We start from the raw sequence: 20,919 nt of genomic DNA on the forward strand, positions 1-20,919 counted from the left end.
GTAATAATTTTAATTTCCTTTATACAGAATGTTACTCAGCTTGGCTGCCACAATATACATTCATGAATGACTCGGTTCTTTGTCTTATGACTACGCCAGCCTTGTGCAGGCATGAGCTCTTCTTCTAGGGCAACCTATAATCAAGTGACTTGAGAAAATGTGAAATTGTGATGTTAGGGTAATAGCTGCCACATACTGCTTACTGAATAGTACAATATGCATTTGGTCTAAAACATTAAAACTGATGTAATATTTCATATTCTAATTGTACAGTCAACACTGGTATTTGTGGGGGATAGGGACCACAACCACCAGTGAATCGCTAAAATCCACATTTTATTGATAATTTGCTGTTTACATTAATATTATCTAAAAATTATTAAATAATTTTTTTATCATAAAAAATATATTCAGTCATGAAAATCACAAGAAAATACTATATAATCTGCGAGTTACCAGATTTTCCACAATTAATTCGGGGATACATTGCATAGAAAAATCTGCGATCGGTGAAGCCACAAATCCTGAACTGTGAATAGGCTAGACAAGGGTTAACTGTACAACTGTAAATTTAGTAGCATACTTTCTTAACACTTTCCTCTCCACTGAGTGAAGGATGAATAAAGGTTTATTTTACTCTTATTTAGGGAAGCCACCGTTGAAAATTGAAAATTTTAAACAAGTTGACAACTGTAATGCAACCCTTAATAAACGTATGTTAGTACGATAACTGACATCAGCAAACAGAGTTTCTCAATTCGATTGTTTCTGTCAGTACTTGCTGTTGTTTATGCCAATGTCTTGCACGCAGTAGGAAGTGGCTGTTAATTTTAAGAGATGGGTATGAATTTTTAGAGAAATTTTTAGAGAAATCACAATGTTGGTAAGCCTAATTTAATGTATGAAGATTTGTATTTAATCTAATGAACTTTTTCATCTGGGCCTATTTATTAGTTATAAGCTAAATTGGATATAATATGCATTATCAATGGTATCTACCAAATGCAAGACAGACATAGAAAACCTAGCATTGTGTAATCTACTGAAAATACTTCTCACACTAGACGTGATGTATATGATGAAACCACATATCTGGACAAAATTTTCATGATCACGATACACAAGATTGGAAGACACGAAAGTATACAAGAAAATTATGGTTCTTTTGTATACTGCATATTTTTTGGTTTCATGGGAATGTTTTAGTTAAAAATATACAGTGCTTGTGCATTTACAGTGCATGCTTAAGCTCCAAATCTGAAAAAAACTGACACATGTGGCATTGCCCCTGTAGCCAACCAGGAACTAATGGCAGCTGATTCAAGATGTCTTGAACTATGGGAGTTCCCGAACCACAGTATGCCAGTTTCTTTAGGTTGGACTGCACTATTATCTTTAATTAGCAACTGTTGGTTAAAGGACTGAAGGATTTAAGAAACTTAGGCTGACAAGCTAAGCACTGGTACACTTTCAGCCATTCATTGCTTGAGATGGTGAGAAGAGGAAGTGGGAGTGGTTGGGTAGTAAGACAGCGATTCACAAAATTAAAAAATAAGTACTACAAAGATCTATAGGAGATACTGGGGGAAAATCCCAAAGCTGGTTTAAGAAGTAACAGTGAGAGATGTTGAACAGGAAGACTAAAGAAAGGCAGCAGAACTGAGGTAAATTAAAAGAATAAAAAGCAGATGCAGCTAGGGGGCTAAAATGATGCTGCAAATACCCTTTAGTAATGCATCAAGTGAGGTTCACTCTTGGCACCAAGCCCCTAATAAGGATGAACTGTTAAGGATTAATTTTTCCTTTACAAAAATCAGCTATGATGCCAAAAGCTAACAGGAACTAACATATCACCTTTTAAAATGAAAGACATACCTTTTTGCAAGATGGACAACTTTTAGTAGGAGCCTCTGGTGGAATAAACTCGTCGTCTTCTTTGTCTTTTTTTCTTGGTCGGCCTCTCCCCCGTTTTCTGGGTCTTTCTTCAGATTCTTCCTCATTTTGTGTATCAAGCTGAGAAAATCAATATTATATAACAAAAGAAATTAAAGGTTAATAATTCTAAGGACAAGATTCAATTATATCTTAAAGTTCCTATAAGAGTGCAGCCTCTTATGTGCAAAATAATTCTTTGGACAAATTTATTTACAATAGCTCCAAACCTACTATATATGCTGTAATTTTGCTGAACATAAGTATAATTGTTTTATTGTCACATAAATACATATCAAAATTACTTTCATATACAGAACTTATCTCTCACTAGTTAAAGAGCATGAGGTACGTAATATACCACTGTTATTCTAAAATATCAGCAGAATAATTGCAAGATGCAAAATACTAAAATCTTACAGTTAATCTTTATATGCAGAGCTGGTTACATAGCAGACATGCTGCACTTTGTCAGATCTTTGCATTATTCCCTCTCCCTTTAAGTACTACTATGTTGAAAGGCACTAGTATTATCTCTACAAGGAAGTTATGCTTTTGGCTAGACGTGTTTATTTGTTTGTAAGTCCCCTCTGTTAGCATGAGTATACAAAATGTTACGAGAAGTACGCGTTCATCCAAAAAACTTTAAAAATACAGGATAAAATGCCAGGATACAGGCTTCCCTTTCTCCACCTGTTCGTGCATCCTACAACAATACATGACTGAATCATTACAGTCTTCTTCTTCTTCCAAGCTTTATCCCTATTCGGTGTTGCCATTTTTAATGAGTCTCTTCCATCTATCTCTATCCTGTGTCATTTCCTCCTGTACTCCATTTTCCCTCATATCATCTATAATGCAATCTCTCCACCTGGTCATAGGTCTTCCTTTCCTTCGTGTTCCACCCACCTCCACGTCCATCATTTCTCTTGCTATGGTTCATTTCTAACCCTGCCCATTTTGGTTACTCTGCTCATCAACCTAAGCATCCTTTTCTCGGTTATGTCCAACTTTCTGCCCTCTGCTTTCTTAGGGGTGCTGCTTCCAATCCATATGTAATTGCTGGTCTGACCAATGCCTTGTGCACTCTGCCCTTTAATCTTATAGGGACTTTTGTATCACATATGACACCAGACACCTTCCTCCAGTTGTTCCAACCACACTGGATCTGGTTGTTAATCTTCTCTTCCATGTTCCCCTCATTGTCAATCACTGAGCCATGATACTTGAATTGATGGACCCTTTTGCTGTTTCCTCCGCCTAATTTGATCATGGTTTGCTGGTCGCCATTCAGTTTGGTTGTCATATATTCTGTCTTTTTCCTTCTTATCCTTAAACCTCTACTCTCCAAGGCATATCTCCATCTTTCAAGCTTCCCCTCTAGTTCTTTCCTGTTCTTGGCTGTCAAGGCTATGTCACTTGCATAGAGCAGACACCATGGTGGCTCCTCCCTGACATCCTCCATCAACACGTCAAAGATAATATTAAACAGAAGCGGGCTCAGAGTGGATCCCTGATGTAGCCCAACTCCAACTCGGAAATTTTCTGTTCTTCCAACTGTAGATTTGATGCTGGTGTTTACATTTCTATACTGCTCCCTAATCATTCTGACATACTTCCCCATCACTCCTCTCTCCCTGAGATATCTCCATATTTCCTGACATGGTACTCTGTCATATGCCCTCTCAAGGCCGATAAAGGCCATATGCAAGATCTTTTGCTTCTCTCTGTACTTTTCCATAATTTGTCTCAGGAAAAATACCGTCCACAGTTTTTAGACCCTTCATGAATCCTAGTTGCTGTCTACCAATGAAAACTTGGTGCCGTATCTTTCATCTATAATTCTTTCAAATACCTTTAGTGTATGTGACATGAGCTTGATTCCTCAGTAATTTTCACAACACTGAATGTCCCCTGTCTCTTTGAATGTTGGGATTAATACACTTTCTCTCCATTTTTTGGGTACCATATCACTTTCCATAATATGTCAATTCCTTCCCAATCAAGAGCCTTCCTTGCTTCTGCAGGTATGCCATCCGGTCCCACTGCTTTACTATTTTTCATCTTTCCTAGTGCCACTCTAACCTCAGCTTTTGTTATTTCTGTGACTGGTGCGTAATTTGTGTCCTCTTAAAAATCTTTCATTTTCCTCATTCAATAAGGCCTCAAAATATTCTTCCCATCTATGTCTCTCTCATTCCTCAGTACATTTACATCCTTATCCTTAATCTGACTTATGTGTGTTATATCCTTGGTACTCTTATTTCTCATTTGTGCTAGTTTAAAGATCTTTCCTTGCCCTTCCTTGGTATTTAGCTCTTGGTAACGCTGATCATATGCTCTATCCTTAGCAATTGCTAGTTTCCTTTGCTAATTTATTTGCTTCCTTATGAGCTATCCAGTTCTCTTCCATTTGGGTCCCCTCCCACCTTTTCTTTGTTTCTCTCTTTTGCTTTGTTGCATCCTTCACTTCTTCATTGAACCACCACGTTTCCTTTTTTTTGAAAATCTTGGCACTACTCTCACCTAATATTTCTCCAGCAACCCTCAGTATCATTTCCATCGTTCTGTTCCACCATTCATCAACATCAATTTCATGCATTATTTCTTCTAAAACTTTTACTTTAAACTACCTACATAGATCACTCTCATTCAGCTTAAACCATTTAACCCGTTTTGGCCCCTGCATTTTTTTCTTCTTTATTTGTTCACCCTCCATAACCAAGTCCATCACTACCAGATATTGTTGCACACTCACATGGTCTCCTGGTATGACCTTACAATCTTTTACCTCACGTAAATCTTTCCTCATACACCAAGTATCTATCTGGCTAGACCTTCCGCCACTTTTATATGTAACTAGATGTTCTTGCCGCTTGGTGAAAAAAAAGTGTTCACCAGTACCATATCCGTGTAAACAGCAAAATCAATAATTCTCTCACCCTCTGCATTTCTTTCACCATAGCCATACCCACCATGTATACAGTCGACATGGTTATTCTGGCCTACATGTCCAATCAGATCTCCGCCGACAATGCATCTTTCATCTGCTGGCACCTTTTCCATTTCCTCCTCTAAGTCTGACCAAAAGTGCTTTCTCTTCATCTGAGCATCCTATCAGGGGTGCATAGTATGCACTAAAGAGTGCAATTTTCAACCATCAGTCTGATCCAGATAATCCTATCATTTCTTCTATTTACTTCAAAGATTTCCTTTTTCATTTCACTTGACAGAATTATTCCAACACCATTCCTGCCTTCTTTATTAGCTCTGCTATAAATTAGCTTATACCCCTCCCCCAGTTCCCTTGCTTTGTTACCTTTTCATCTTGTCTCTTGTACACAGAGAATATTTACTCGTCTTGTTAAAATAAGATCAGCTATTGTATGTTCTCTTCCTGTCATTTCATCTTGTCTCTTGTACACAGAGAATATTTACTCGTCTTGTTAAAATAAGATCAGCTATTGTATGCTCTCTTCCTGTCATTGTACCAACATTTAATGTTCCTACTCTTAGTTCTCGAGGTTGCTTCTTGAGCCGCACTCGCTCACGATGCGGTAACCCTTGCATGTCCACAGAGTTAGGGCGATGTATCTGTTGGTCACTTCCGGATGACAACCTAGCCCTATTTTCTTTCCTTGTAAAACTCATTTCATAAAGGTTTTGGCAGGAGATTTTACACTTTGTCTGATACAGTAGTGTAGTGGAAAGGCTTTTTGCCCACCAGCATTGTTATTGATTGGAAAAGACATGTTGATGATGTCACGTTGACGACTCCTATTCATGCATTGGCAAATATTTCAGTGTTTTGATTAAAAGTTTTGACTTGGTAGAGCCTTCTCAAGTGGAATATTTTAAAAAACATATTTATTCCTTTAAGGTTAATATAAAAAACATAGTTAACTTCACACATTTTCATTACTAACAACTATTTTCATAAAAACAAAGGAGATATGGCATATTTTTTATGTCTTGATGTTTTTCAAGCCAGTTTACCAAGTCCTACGGACTCTCTCACATGGATTACAGGAGAGGATTATGCCCAAAAATTCATTTCACTCCGGCATGCAGCGGAGCCTTCATATCTCTTAGCGGGTAGTCCTGTTAGTATCTGCTGATACTCATGTACCTGTTCACTTACAGGCTACCAACTGTCAGGAGGCAGGATGTAACGCCATCCTGCAGGACCCTTGCGGTCATGAGGTCTGCCGAACCCACGCTCCCTGAGCTGTCCGCCATAATAACTTGATCGTGTGGCACCATGAAGCCTGCTCCATTTGCTACGAGCTAGTGGATCAGTTTTCTACCGGAGTAAGTATATACCGGCGTAGGTATCGTCTCTGTTCTTGGTATATACTGTCAGATAATTTTATGTAAAATTGGATATATGTGACTTAGAGTCATAAGTGTTAATGATGTATCTTCGGGGCTTCGTTGTAAGGACTACAATGACCCTTTATTTCAGGCTACCGTCGTGAAGGACACCGCGTCGGCTACCCTGAAAGCCTGGGTAGGTGGTTTTGGGAAGAACGTGTCGAAGGGGCAGCCGTACATTTTAGACAAGAGTATGGCTGTCCGCATCTTCCCAGGCGGCAAGTCGACCGGCTACGTCGACCCTGTTGCGGCAGCTCCGGCTATAGCTGCCATCCAGCTACAAGTGGCGCAGGCCTTGGCGGAGGGGGAAGCCCCGGAGATCACAGAGGACGTTGCCACCCTGGACCTTAACGTGGAACCTATGACGGTAGGGGAAGGTGAGTTGATGGTTGAGGTAGGTTTGCTGGGCGCTCAAGGGCTTCCCTTGGGCGCATCTGGATCTTCGTCTCCTGTTCCTTCTTCCACTTCTTTCCAAGGTTTTTCTGGATCGGATATTCTGCCTAGGACGTCTTCCGCCTCGGTTGTTCCTAAAGTGAAAGGACAACGCGAACAAAAAACCCTTGAGAGGTCGTCTTCTAAGAAGACTTCGGCCTCATCATCTCATAAGTCTCCGGCTCACCATCCCGGAACAGAGAAAGCGAAGTCATCCTCTTCTTCGCACTCTAAAGGGTCTAAGGGCAAGTCCTCTAAAGAGAAGGTCCGCGCTCCCGCCGAGCCAGTACCTTCAACGTCCACCGGAGCTCGTCCGAAGACCCCTACTGCGACCAGTACCTCTGGCCCCTTCGATCCTGACTCCTTTACAGCAGGGGTGATGCAACAGGTGGGCAACATGGTAGAGTCCATGATGAATGACAGGTTTGATCAAATGCTTGCCCAAATCTCCACCTCGTTTGCACAATCCGGTCAGTCAATCCATAACATCTCGGATCGGCTGACGAACCAGGAAAACTTGCTGGCGGGCCTGAGAGAACATCCCCTAGCAGTTCTTCCTCTGGCAGGCGCCGGAGTAACCCCGATGCCAGACTACAACTCTCTTCCCCCATTCACTATGAGTAATCCTTGGAGGGTAGCAGCCTTCGCACCCTTCAAGGATGGAATGATCTCGATCCCTGACTGTGGAACTCGTCGCATCGAGGACTTCGAGTTCCACCCCGCCGATCTTCAACCACCTTTTATGGGGTATGCTAGATTGAAGGAGGCAGCTCTGAACAGAGAGGACAAGATCCCGAAAGAGACTGTAATTTACAGTCGGGAGCAAGCCCAGAGAAAATGGGTGAGGTGCCTTGAAGAATGGGACTGTACCAACACCAAACTTCAGGCATTCAAGAGCCCATTCACAATCTTTGTGGACGAAGAGGTGGCACCACTCCCCTTCTCCACAAAAATTGCAGAAGTTACTATCCAGGCCGCCATGAAAGACGAGCCTCTCCCTCAACTGAGAGAGTCGGACCCGACATCCCTACTCTTCCCAGCTGCTGAGGACATCTGGGCTGACCTTCCAGCTTCTTTTACGGTCGGGAAGCTCAAACCGGACTGTGCTATCGAACAGTTCGGGGAGAGACTCCCAAGACTACCGGACAACCTGATCCAAGCAGAGTTCGACGCAATGATCAGGTTAGGGAGGACCCTTAATGCCTTAGTAATGACAGAGCTAGCTAAGGCTCAGACGCAGACTGTACAGTCTGATCTGTACGACTTCATAGTAGCAAGACGAAACTGCAGGAAACATGTCCTGCAGGAAGCCACCATAAGGCATGAGCCTAACAAGCTGCTCTCATCTTCTATCTGGGGAGCTGACCTCTTCCCTGAGTCTGCAGTAAACGAGGTCCATCACGAAGCGACCAGGCTCAACCAGAGCCTTAGGGTCCGCTGGGAACTTTCTAGCAAAAGGAAGCCAGAAAGCACCCCCTCTGGTTCTAAGAAATTAAAGAAACTTAGGAAGTTCCCAACCTTCCAGGCACAGCAGCAACAGCAGTTCGTCCAGGCAGTCCCGGTATCACAATCCGTGCAACCGTCGACTTCCAAGAACCAGAGCCAGCCCATCCTCCTGTTGACGTCCCAGAACCAGCCCTCGACCTCCTACGCTGTTTCCCCAGCCTTCAATCCTGTGTTCGAAGGCCAGGCGTTCCAAGCCATCAATAGGTTTGGAAGGGGAAGCAGAGCTAGGGGTACATTTCGACAGAGGGGTGGCGGAAGGGCACCCAACAGGGGGAGACACTTCCGTGGAGGGCGCGAAGCACGTCCTGCACAGACCCAGTGAGAACCCTCAGGTAGGAGGGAGGCTGTTCCTCTTCCAACACCGGTGGGGATTCAGCAACTGGGCACAAAGCATTGTGTCCAAAGGGCTGGGATGGAGTTGGATCAAGGGTCCTCCTCCATCCAAAACATTCCTTCAAGTACCAACAAAGGAATTGACAGAGTATGCACAGGAGCTCCTTCAGAAAGGGGTAGTATCAAGAGTCAAACATTTAAAGTTTCAAGGACGCTTGTTCAGCGTGCCAAAGAAAGGCTCAACAAAACGAAGAATAATCTTAGACTTGTCCCGGCTAAACTTATTCATTCGTTGCGACAAGTTCAAAATGCTGACTATCTCGCAGGTGCGGACCTTACTTCCCCGTGGGGCCGTCACCACCTCTATCGATCTTACAGACGCATACTATCATATCCCAGTCGCGAGACACTTCCGCCCATATCTAGGCTTCAGGCTAGGAGACCAGGCATTCTCTTTCAAAGTGATGCCCTTCGGGCTGAACGTAGACCCCAGGGTGTTCACGAAAATAGCGGAATCAGTGGTCCAACAACTGAGATCACAAGGGATAATGGGTCCGGCTTACGACGTTCCGAGGTTACGACGCTTTTTCTTAAATATTCATTGAAAAATCCGCCCTGGGTTACGACGCTTGTTCCGAGGTTACGACGCTCCGATTACGACGCTCCGAGTTTACGACGCTTTTAAAAAACACATACTATGATAAGATAAGAATCCTTTATAGTTTAGCACAGTTTCTCTCTCTCTCTCTCTCTCTCTCTCTCTCTCTCTCTCTCTCTCTCTCTCTCTCTCTTTGTATTTTCCAACGAAAATAATCACTATAATTCTCTCTCTCTCTCTCTCTCTCTATACTACAAAGATGTATGTTTTTTAGTATGATAAATAAATGATCTACTATTTTCAAATATTAATAATAATTTATACAGCAATAATATCAATTCATTAAAGAAAATACCATAGTGAATTAGTAAGATTTTAGCTTAATTTAAAAATTTAAAAATTATGGAAGAATGAAGGAAATCCCAGTCTTCTTGAAGTAACTTCCAGTAACCTTTTTCGAGATCCAGGTACTAAAACTGTCAGCTATATATCAAGTTCTGTGACAGCCTGGAGGGGGAAGAGCTGCAGTGTTGCAATCACGTGGTCCTGACATTCCACCCCCCCCCCCCTCTCTCTCTCTCTCTCTCTCTCTCTCTCTCTCTCTCTATCTCTCTCTCTCTCCTTCTCTCTTCTCTCTCCTCTCTCTCTCTCTCTCATTTACTGAGACTCAAGATTTTTTATGTACTTGTACTATTTGTTTTTAATACTTTCAAATAATAATAATAATAATAATAATAATAATAATAATAATAATAATAATAACTGTAATTACAAAATTCATATGTGATAATATTTTAAAGAAATACAATACGTACTAATCTATCCATGTCACTTTTAATTAAGGTTAACTCTCTCTCTCTCTGCCACATAAGATAATAATGTGTCATACATAGTGGTAACTCCCTCCCTCTCTCGCTGGAAGCGTTATAAACAGAGAAAGTATAAAACTCTCTCTCTCTCTCTCTCTCTCTCTCTCTCTTTTCTCTCTTCTCTCTCTCTCCGAGATGAAAGAATTTTTATGGTACTAGTATGTAAAATGTTTATTGATAATTTCAGTTATTTAAATAATAATAATAATAACTAATAATAATAATAATAATAATCAATAATAACTTTAATTACTAAATTCATAATGGTCGTATTTTAAAGAGATGAAAATGACCTTTCCATTTCACTTGTAAGGATAATTCCTCTTTCTTACTGAGATGAGAGAATTTTTATGGTAGATGCACGTGTTTATTATATTTTCAAATAATAATAATAATAATAATAATAATAATAATATTAGAAGTAGCCCGCAGTTTATTGACGCTGAAATTAAAACTATTTATGATATTGCATTGAAACTTAAATTCCCAAGGACTTTTGTAGATGTGGCATGGAAAAGAGCTAGAAAAACATTTTATTCAACTAATGACAAACTTGAATTTAGTAAGCATAACATTCTAAAATTACCTTATGATGAAAGGTTTTTAGATATTCCTAGAATTTTAAAGCTTTTTAACATAAATGTTGTTTTCAGTAATATTAATGTCAAGAGTTTAGTAATCAAAAAATCTCCTAAAGATCTTCCAGGCTGCATATATGAAATTCCTTGCAAAAAGTGTGATAAAGTCTATTACGGACAGACCGGCAAATCTCTTTCACAGCGTCTCAAGCAACATCAATATTCTGTGAGAACTGGGCAAATATCGAATGCATTATTTGTATATATGAGAGATTTAGACCATCCTATTAACTGGAGTCAAGCAAGAGCCTTAGTCCCATGTAATGACACAGTTAAAAGGAATATCATTGAATCTTGTTTTATCAAATCAAATAATAGAAATATTCTAAATTTAAGTCTTGGTTTATTTAAACTTGATGCTTTCATAAGGAAAAAAGTTGTAGATAAATATAAGCAACAAAATTAATATATTCAGTTTTTACATGTTTTGGACTGTAAAGATACTTTGTAATTTCGGTTAGGGTCAGAATCTGTTTAAGTTTGTGACCGTGTGATATCCAATAATCCTGGATTATCCCTTTTAATTTTTACCCTTTTGATAATTAACCATCTTGTATTCCTGATCTTGTTTGTACCTGAGGCCTTCCTCTCCAATTGTACTTTAGTAGCTCCTTGACGATGTCTGAATACAGACGAAAGCGCTTGGATTTCTGACTATCATTTTCCCGTGGTATTCGCTTACAGTAATTTGTGAATACACAGTGTTCCACATGAAAAAAAGTAAATTAGTGATAATTTTAGAGATACGGCCCTAAAAAAAATTGCAAATTAGCAGTGAAATTTTCCCTGTGGACATGTTTTCAAGAACGTCGTTCCGGCTTACAACGATTTTCGGGTTACAACGCGTCTTAAGAACAGAACCCCCCGTCGTAACCCGGGGACCGCCTGTATCATTTTCCCGTGGTATTCGCTTATTTATGAAGTCACGTGCATCTACTGTGATTTATATATATATATATATATATATATATATATATATATATATATATATAGATATATATATATATAAATATATATATATATATATATATACTATATATATAGATATATATATATATATATATATATATATATATATATATATATATATAGATATATATATATATATACTATATATATATATAAATATATATATATATATATATATCTATATATATAGTATATATATATAATATATATATAATATATATATAGATATATATATATATATATATATATATATATATATATATATATATCCGTTTAGGAAAAGCAAACAACGCTGTTTATTTATTGTTTGACTATTACAATCGTTTGGTTATTATCGTTAAAATCAGCTCGTTGTATTTTTCAAATTCTGTGGGTTTAGGAATAGTTAACAATGCTGTTTATTTGTTGTTTGACTATTTTAATTGTTTGGTTATTATCGTTAAAACCAGTCGTTACATTCAACAAAGCCTACTAAAAGGAAAATTAGTTTTGATTTATTTCGGTTCAGAGAACCCACGAGATGGAGAAAATAACATCGTCCAAAGGAAAACAAAATATACTATTATACAAAGGGTATTGTTACAGACTCGACAGAGTGCTTAAGAGTGGCAAAGAGTCGTGGCGTTGTGTAAGTGAAAAGTGCAAAGGAAGGATACATGTTTTTAGAGATGAACGCACATTTGCCAGTGATCACGATCATGTACCAGATCCTGCAAAGTCGGCGGCTAGCTTATCAATGATGCGGCTTCGCGAAAGGGCAGCAGCATCAAATGATGCACCAAGGCGAATCATTCAGGAGACCCAAATTAATTTGCATCCTTATGTAGTCGTTGTTCTTCCTAAGTTTCATTCCCTTCAGCGGACAGTACAACGACAACGGAAGTGCAAGGTATTGGCTATCCCGGCTCCAAGTAACATAGGGGAAATAGATATACCACAAGAACGTACTTACATGTATGCAGGTGAAAATTTTCTTGCATATGACTCCGGAAGTGATGACCGGGATCGTTATTTTATATTTGCCACTCCTGATAATTTGAGATTGATGAAAGAAAATAAGCACTGGATGGGAGACGGGATTTTCAAAATAGCTCCTCAGTTATTTTATCAGCTATATGTGATTCATATCCTATATAAAGGAAGCGTCCTTCCAATGGTAATAAATAAAAATTTAAGCCATCATATTTCTGTTTTTTACATGATTTTGTTTAGATATAATTTTTACATGTCATAAAAAATAAAGATTAAAACAGTAATTTTGTTCCCTTTTGTAAACTGTTTTGAGATAATTTAAAGTATTTACGTATAATAAATAAAAATTTTTGGCGCTCAAATGTCGGCGCCCAAATGTTATTGCGCTCAATTGTCTTAAGCTCAATTGTCTGCGCTCATTTGTCGGCGCTCATTTGTCTTGCGCTCAAAAGTCGCCTCACGGGCTGAAACATAGTCATCAGTGGAGTTACCTGTGGACAGCAGTAAGACTGTTGTGACATTCGTCTGGTTGGCACATCAGTGGTTGGGATGCAGTTTGAGTTCGTCGGGGGATTCATCCTTTATCAATCAAGATTATAATTTATTTATTGATTATTTATACAGCAGGATTTGGGTGTTTTTCATACCATTATTTGTGGGGCAAGTGTATGGCCCAGTTAATTTGTATATGAGCTGGTTTACTATTGTGTTTCGAGCAAGTGTATGGCTCTGGGTGTTTTCATATTTATTTATGACATATGGCATGCTTTATTATTGTTTTGAGCAAGTGTATGGCTCTGGGCATTCACATTAGTTTGTGACGTTGGGAAAGTGTATGGCCCTGGTAATTTGTTTGACATGCTTAATTATTTTATGATTATGTCAACTACTGCTTTTGTGCTGTGCTTCTGCAATGCTGCTATTGGGCTGTTATTTTTGTAATGCAATATTTTTCATTTTAATTATGTTTTGGCTGAACCCTCAACTCATTTGTAAATATGTGAATTGCTTTGTATAGGATATAAGTTTAATAAACTAGTTATAAGGTATTCTGTAGATTTATTTTGTTCTCTCCTCCTTGTTTTGCCTTGGACTGCTAGTCTCCCTAGTTCCAGTTTTTTCTAAAGAACCTGTGGAACTGTAGATGGTTCATTACAATATATATATATATATAATTTTTTATTTCAATTTTAAGGGAGACGGCCGGCTAAAGCCATTTTTTAAGGACAGGACTTTGATATTCCTACCACTTAATAAGGTGATCTGAGACATCTCCAAACTGCATATGATTTTCGTCTCTGACCTTCGGTTTCGTGACACCAGGGCGATTTATCCCGAAAATAACCATTTTTCAAATTATATATCCTCCATTGATAATTAATATTAAGACCTGGGATTACTACCATTATAGGCCTGATGTAGACCTCCAATCAAATGAGGAGTTTTTTTTCTAAAAGTCATTTTTTTGCTAGATATGAATTTTTCATTATGGTAAAAAAATAAACCCAATAAATCAGGAAAAAAACATTTATAAAAAAGGACGAAACAAAAATTGGAAAAAAAGGCTTGATTTGATTGTTCTATAAAGTCTTTCTGAGTTATATACCAAATTCTAATGTTATAGCTTTAAAACTAAGTGAGAAGTTAGATTTTGAAGGTCAATAAGTATAGTTTTGAGATACAGGCGTTCAAAGTTTTACTTTGTATTTTTATAAAGACAATGTTAATAAATAATGATTATTATGAATGTATATTTCTTTTTTGTGTACTAATAAACCACAACTATGTTATTTAACATAATTTAATCATAAATGATGATCCATTTGCGCATATATCGTAGCCTGGGGCACTGCATCAGGCAAGGCAGGACACTCCTTCCTTAGCAACTCTCTCTCCTTCACTAACTCGGCTTATTACAGCGAATTTTCTTCTTCTGTATGTTAGCGAGATGTTTTCCTTGTATTTTCCTCTTTGGCATGATGAAATTCTTGCCGAAACAAAGATAAACGTAAATGCAAGAGAATGTCAGAGGTGAAACTCGAAGGTGTACTCTCTTTTTACAAAGACAATGTTAATAAATCATGATTATCATGAATTTCATACTCCTTTTTGGATATTAATAAACCAAAACTATGTTATTTATCATAAATGAAGATCCCTTTGCTCAAAGATTGTAGCCTGGGGCACAGTGTGACGTGTGCATCAGGCAAGACAGCGGGGTTACTTACTACGAAACCCTCCCTCTCTCTCTTCACTAACTATGCTAATATCGCATATATTATGATATTCTGTAATCATATTAAGAGCGAATTTTCTTTGTCTGTATGTTAGCGAGATTTTTTGCTTGTCTTTTCCTCATTGGCATGATGAAATTCTTACCGAAACAAAGATAAACATAAGTAAAAGCAAGCGAATGTAAGAGGTGAAACTCGAACGTGTAGACTACTTGGGGTTTGTGCTCGCACTGAATCGTGGTTACTTACTTGGTAGCTGACTGACTTCCCTTCTGCGACTCATGGAATCTCTACAGATGCCAATGCTCACAATATCTTTGACAATAATTATCAAAATTTCTGATAGCAGAAGAAATATTGCATTTTCTTGTACAGATCAATGTTTTTGGCTTATTGAGTTACGTTTACTAATTAACCTGTAACTACGAAAGTAAGAGGAAATTTAACGTAATATTTCGTAGACATATTCTCAATTGCCATATGAAGCTCCATGAATTTTTTCATGACTTTACATTTTTTGCCCTATACCCCCATGTTATAAGGGTTACGGCCGGCCCCCTTAAACCTCACCTTCACTTAAGTTTCTCTAAAATTACCATTAAACTTAAAAAAAAACCACAATTCACAAAGTGGAAATGCATCAATTATTTATCATTTTGCCTAACCTAACTTAGCCTAATTTCTTGGGTTGGCTTAAGCATAACCAGGGATCTACCAATCCTGACTTAAGCATATGCATCTGCTGCTTCACATAGGTGACTCACTAGTGTTTCGTAACTGTTCTATTGGAAATGCACTCTGTCACCTGCAAAGTATCTTTCAACAAACTGGTGAAAACAAAAGTTATTTCTCAGTTTCTCTTCAAAAATTGGGTTAACAGATTATTTCATTTAAGATGTCTACACTTATAATGTTTCTAGGAGCATTATTAATACCTTCCAGTCTTGCTACTTGCCCTAAAATTTCATTTCTCACTTTACTTACCAATTCTGGATCATCATTATAGCTATATCAATATTATTTCCTCAAATATATCCGATAATGATGTCTGAGGCATACACCTCTAGTCTGGCCACCAGTGCAGGATCCAGCAAATTATCACACACTGCTCCTAATTTCCCAAAAGTGCAATAATATAAGGGCTTCCTTAGCCGCACATCACTCTTGCTACAATATCCTGTCATAAAGTAACTAGATGTTTTACATAAAAGTGTCCTACCATGGCAACTCTTTACCCTATGAGAAATACATCTGAATAAACTGTAACCATTTTCTCAAAAGCTATCTTCTCAAAAAAAATTGGAAAGGAAAGTTAAAATTTCCACAGAGATACTAGCAAAGGATTTGGCCTCTGCTAGGCTAGGCAATGATTGACCACATCAGTCTTACTAATGATCCATTCAGGCTAGGCAAACACGTGATTGATTCTAATATGGCTGCCACCATCAGTTAGTCACGTCTTGTCTTTAACACTAAATATTACAACAATCTTCAAAATTTCACAAGTGCAAACTACACAAACCACTGATGTAATAATTGCTCACAGTAATCCTGGTAACAGCATCATTTTATTAATACTTACTTGGTAATAAGTAGAGCATTTAAAATCACAATGGATCACATAGACTATAGTGAATTGAAACGTAAATAACCAAATCGTAGCCTTTCCTAAACTCATTTTAATTGACATTCAAGATAACACATTGCATTGTGTATATTAAATGATACCAACTTACTGTAATTATGAATGATGGATTTGTTATCGTGAATGACGGATTTGCTATCCCTAGCCTATTCTCATCCAAAGATCATTATAGGAAACATCTTATTATTAAATACAGTACAGTGTTCCCCCCGTATTTGCGGGGATGTGTACCAGACACCCCCGTGAATAGTTAAAACCACCACTAAAAATGCTTATAACTGGCTATCTTGAAAGTTCAGATACCAAATGTATACCTTTAATAGCATCCTGCTTCAAATATACCTAAAATTACTAACCCATTACTGTATTAATCTTTGAGGTTATATTATTAATATCATTTCAAAGTCATCTTAAACATTTTACCATTAAAAATATATACCTACAGCCAATAACAGAGAGAGAGAGAGAGAGAGAGAGAGAGAGAGAGAGAGAGAGAGAGAGAGAGACCAGTGAATGGCAACATCATATATCTGACCATCTAGATTGAAATTATGAATTATTTATGAGACAGAGAGAATAATAATGAGAGAGAGAGAGAGAGAGAGAGAGAGAGAGAGAGAGAGAGAGAGAGAGAGAGAGAGAGAATAACTCCTGGACTTCGACTCCTTCCCCTAAACCAATTCATATATCAAACTGTCATTTACTCCGCCGCCCACGTTCCTCCACGTGGATAAAAAGACTGGGAATCGCTATTTGTAATTAATCTTATTAATATTTGAAAATTAGTTATAAGGTAAATCATTTATTTATACTACAAAACAAATAAACATACGTAAGTGAGAGAGAGAGAGAGAGAGAGGTTATTGTTACTGTTTTAATCTTATTAAACTTAATATTATTTATAAACTAGTACTGTATATTACTATTTTACCACATACACTTCCAGCCCAAACAGAGGGCGAGAGTTACCACTAGGACATATGTATCTCGTGTGGAGAGAGAGAGAGAGAGAGAGAGAGAGAAGAGAGAGACGGAGAGAGATGAGAGAGGAGAGAGAGACGAGAGAGAGAGAGGGTTATCCTTATTTAAAAGAGTGAAATGGATAGATTATTGTATTTATTTAAAATACTATCACATATGAATTTAGAAATTAGTTATATTACTATTATTATTATGCAAAAATATTCATAAACGTACACGTACTATAGAAATTCTCTCATCTCAGTGTGAGAGAGAAGAGAGAGGAAGAGACCGGATGAGGAGAGAGAAAGAGAGAGAGAGGAGAGAGAGAGGAGAGAGAGAGAATTTACATGATCCTGAGTGGGCAACAAACACTTCCCCTCCTGACACATTGCTTGATAAATTTGACAGCTTTTGGACCCCAGCCATCTCAGCTTGGCTACGTGGAGTTCAAAGACAAGATGTGGGGTAAAATGGATTTTCTTTCATTCTTACATAATTTTTTTTATTTATAAACTAAAATCTTGCTAATTCACTTTAGTATTTTCTTTAATTAATTGATATTATTGCTGTTTACATTAATATTGATATTTGAAAATTAGTAAATCATTTTTCTGGGCTCAGCCGTGTCGCTCCCGTGAAATATGTTATAGTACTGTCCTTGTGTCATATGAATATTTTCCATTATGCCAGCATTATTAACATTCTACCTACCGCAGCACATTTCTTTGTTATTTGACTTGGTGTATGGTGTTAATTTATACAATTTAATATTCTATTTCGTTTCAGGGTGATGTAGCTTGGTGTTTCTCTGGTACAATTTCACGGGAGCGACACGGCTGAGCCCAGAAAAGGGATTTTGACGTAGGAAAAGTCTATTTCTAGGGCGAGGAAGAAGCCGTGTCGCCCAGTGAAATCCCCCCCGTGGTTTCCCCCCCCCCACCCCCCCCTCCCCCCTTGCAGTGCACCAAGCTTCATTGCTATCGATAAGTATGACGTCACAGACGCCTTCAACGGGGTAGCTAGGTGTGACCTATGGGTCGGCTCCCTGTATTTAGGGTCTTTTGATGAGGAAAAGGCTAATTGGAGGGGTTGCTGTGGTAGTGTTTAACACTCGCCCCAGTTTTATACCGACACCTTTTATATAGGTGAGCGAGTCAGAAGCTTCTGACATGTCCAATTTAGCAGTTCTCTGGTATTATAGCAATATTTTACTAGAAATAGTGCTAAAGCAGACATATTTCACTGGACGACACGGCTTCCTCGCCCAGAAATAGATTTTTCCTACGTCAAAATCCCTTAGAGAGAGCCAGAGAGAGAGAGTGAGAGGAGAGAGAGAGAGAGAGAGACGAGAGAGAGAGAGAATTATCATAGTATTTGTAAAATACTTTCACATATGATTTTTGTAATTACAGTTATTATTATTATTATTATTATTATTGTTATTATTACTATTATCAATTGAAAATATTAATAAACATATTATACATAGTGTACCATAAAAATCTCTCATCTCAGTAGAGAGAGAGAGAGAGAGAGAGAGAGAGAGAGAGAGAGAGAGAGAGAGAGAGAGAGAGAGAGAGAGACCTGGAGTTCGAAAGAAAGATGTGTGAAGACTGGGATTTCCTTCATTCTTACATAATGTTTAAAATTTATAAACAAAAATCTTACTAATTTACTGTAGTATTCTTTATTGAAGTGATTGCTCTTTACATTAATATTAATATTTAAAAATTAGTAAATCATTTATCATACAAAAAGCATACATCTCTATAAGAGAGAGAGAGAGAGAGAGAGAGAGAGAGAGAGAGAGAGAGAGAGAGAGAGAGAGAGAGAGAGAGAGAGAGAGAGAACTATTATTATTATGTGATATCATTTAATCTTATTAAACTTACTAATACAGTATTGATCAATGTTAATATTCTAAAATTAGTAAATCATTTTTGTATCATAAAAATGTATTTAGGCATGAAAATAACATCAAAATACACTAATTAGTGATTATTTATCGTCAGAAAACGCCGCGAATAGGCGAATTCACCACAAATAATGGGTAGATATGGTCCAGAGAAAAATCCACGAATCAGTGAGTCCGCAAATCAGGAGCATGTGAACACGGGGGGGCCCACTGTAATACCCTGAACTTACGTGAGGTTAGGTTCCAGACCCCCTCGCACAAGGGGAAGTTTCGTGTAAGTTTGGCACAGTCTCTGAAATTGCTAATAAATGCTTACTTCTAGAGTTTGAACACTAAAAATGACCCTAATCATGCTACCTAAGTATTGGGCTAACTTTTAAATGAAATTAAAGTTACTGTAATTTGATTTAAAAGTTAGTTTAATACATTACCCATAAAAAAGGAATAACTGGTTGGCATAAAAATAGTTACAGTAACTACTATGTACATACGTATCCACTTTTGTACGTATACTAAAGTTACCCCTAATTCATGGGATGCCATTTTCTTTTTCTGTCAGAGTAAGTTTTCTTTGCCAAACTAGGTAAATTTCATAAGTCAGTCATAACAAAGTCACACAATTAAATAAAATAAAGAAGACATGTTTGTACATAAGTAATGTTTGCAGAGGGTGAAAGTAAAATTAAATAAATTTAAAATCATGAACTAGTGTGAGAGCTAACTACAAACGAGAGAGAGAGAGAGAGAGAGAGAGAGAGAGAGAGAGAGAGAAATACATACGTCATGTAGGAAAAACTCTGGAGGGTTGTCATCTTTATCACATCTTCTGAAAGTACATTAACTGTATGTGCTGTAATTATGTAATATAGTACATACAGATTGTACCAACACTTTTCTCCGAGGTTAAGAAAGTAATTTTCACTGAACGACAAGCTTGTACTTTTACAGAGAATTCTAATTACATATAATTAAAACCCTAGTTTTCTAATGTTTTGAAGCAAAACTAGAGTTCTTAAAAAATTATGAAACTACTAAAGCCACAATTCTGTTATGCAATGTACCTTTCCTTTTGTGGTTACCCTGATTTTTCGTGGGCGACCACCCTTCCGTCTTGCTTTTTTACGTTTTCTCTTTTTGGCACCTGTAGCAGTACAGTCTGGATCATCTTCAATGTTGTCAAGAATATCCGACTCATTTGATTCGTCCCACTCAACGTCTACTTCAAGCTGTGAGAAAAAAAAAAAGTTTTGCAAAACATTCTATGTGAACTTAAAACATTAATAACTAAAAAAATTACAAATTTTCTAAGACAATATGATATTGTAATGATACAATTAAGTTTGTTCATACTTACCTGGCAGATATATATATATAGCTGTATTTTCCGAGTCCGACAGAATTTTAGACACTTACGACACACGCAGTGGGAGTCAGGTGGTTAGTACCCATTCCCGCCACTGGGAGGCAGGTATCAGGAACCATTCCCATTTTCTATTCATAATTTTATTTCCACTGTCTCCTGAGGGGAGGTGGGTGGGT

The 20,919-nt window shown here is 37.8% G+C and overlaps 1 protein-coding gene across 4 annotated transcripts in view; it reads right to left on the minus strand.

Moving 5' to 3' along the window:
• Positions 1-20,919, minus strand: part of LOC135218271 (zinc finger and SCAN domain-containing protein 12-like) — a 214,549-nt gene that overhangs the window by 125,384 nt on the left and 68,246 nt on the right. For all 4 annotated transcript variants that reach the window (XM_064254450.1, XM_064254449.1, XM_064254452.1 and 1 more), the window contains exons 2-3: positions 20,442-20,606; positions 1,876-2,013 (exon numbers count right to left, since the gene is read on the minus strand). In XM_064254450.1, the coding sequence (XP_064110520.1) occupies positions 1,876-2,013; positions 20,442-20,606 (303 nt within the window). The remainder of the gene's footprint in view (positions 1-1,875; positions 2,014-20,441; positions 20,607-20,919) is intronic.

This window comes from Macrobrachium nipponense, chromosome 9, assembly GCF_015104395.2.
Source record: "Macrobrachium nipponense isolate FS-2020 chromosome 9, ASM1510439v2, whole genome shotgun sequence".
Taxonomy (NCBI): domain Eukaryota; kingdom Metazoa; phylum Arthropoda; class Malacostraca; order Decapoda; family Palaemonidae; genus Macrobrachium; species Macrobrachium nipponense.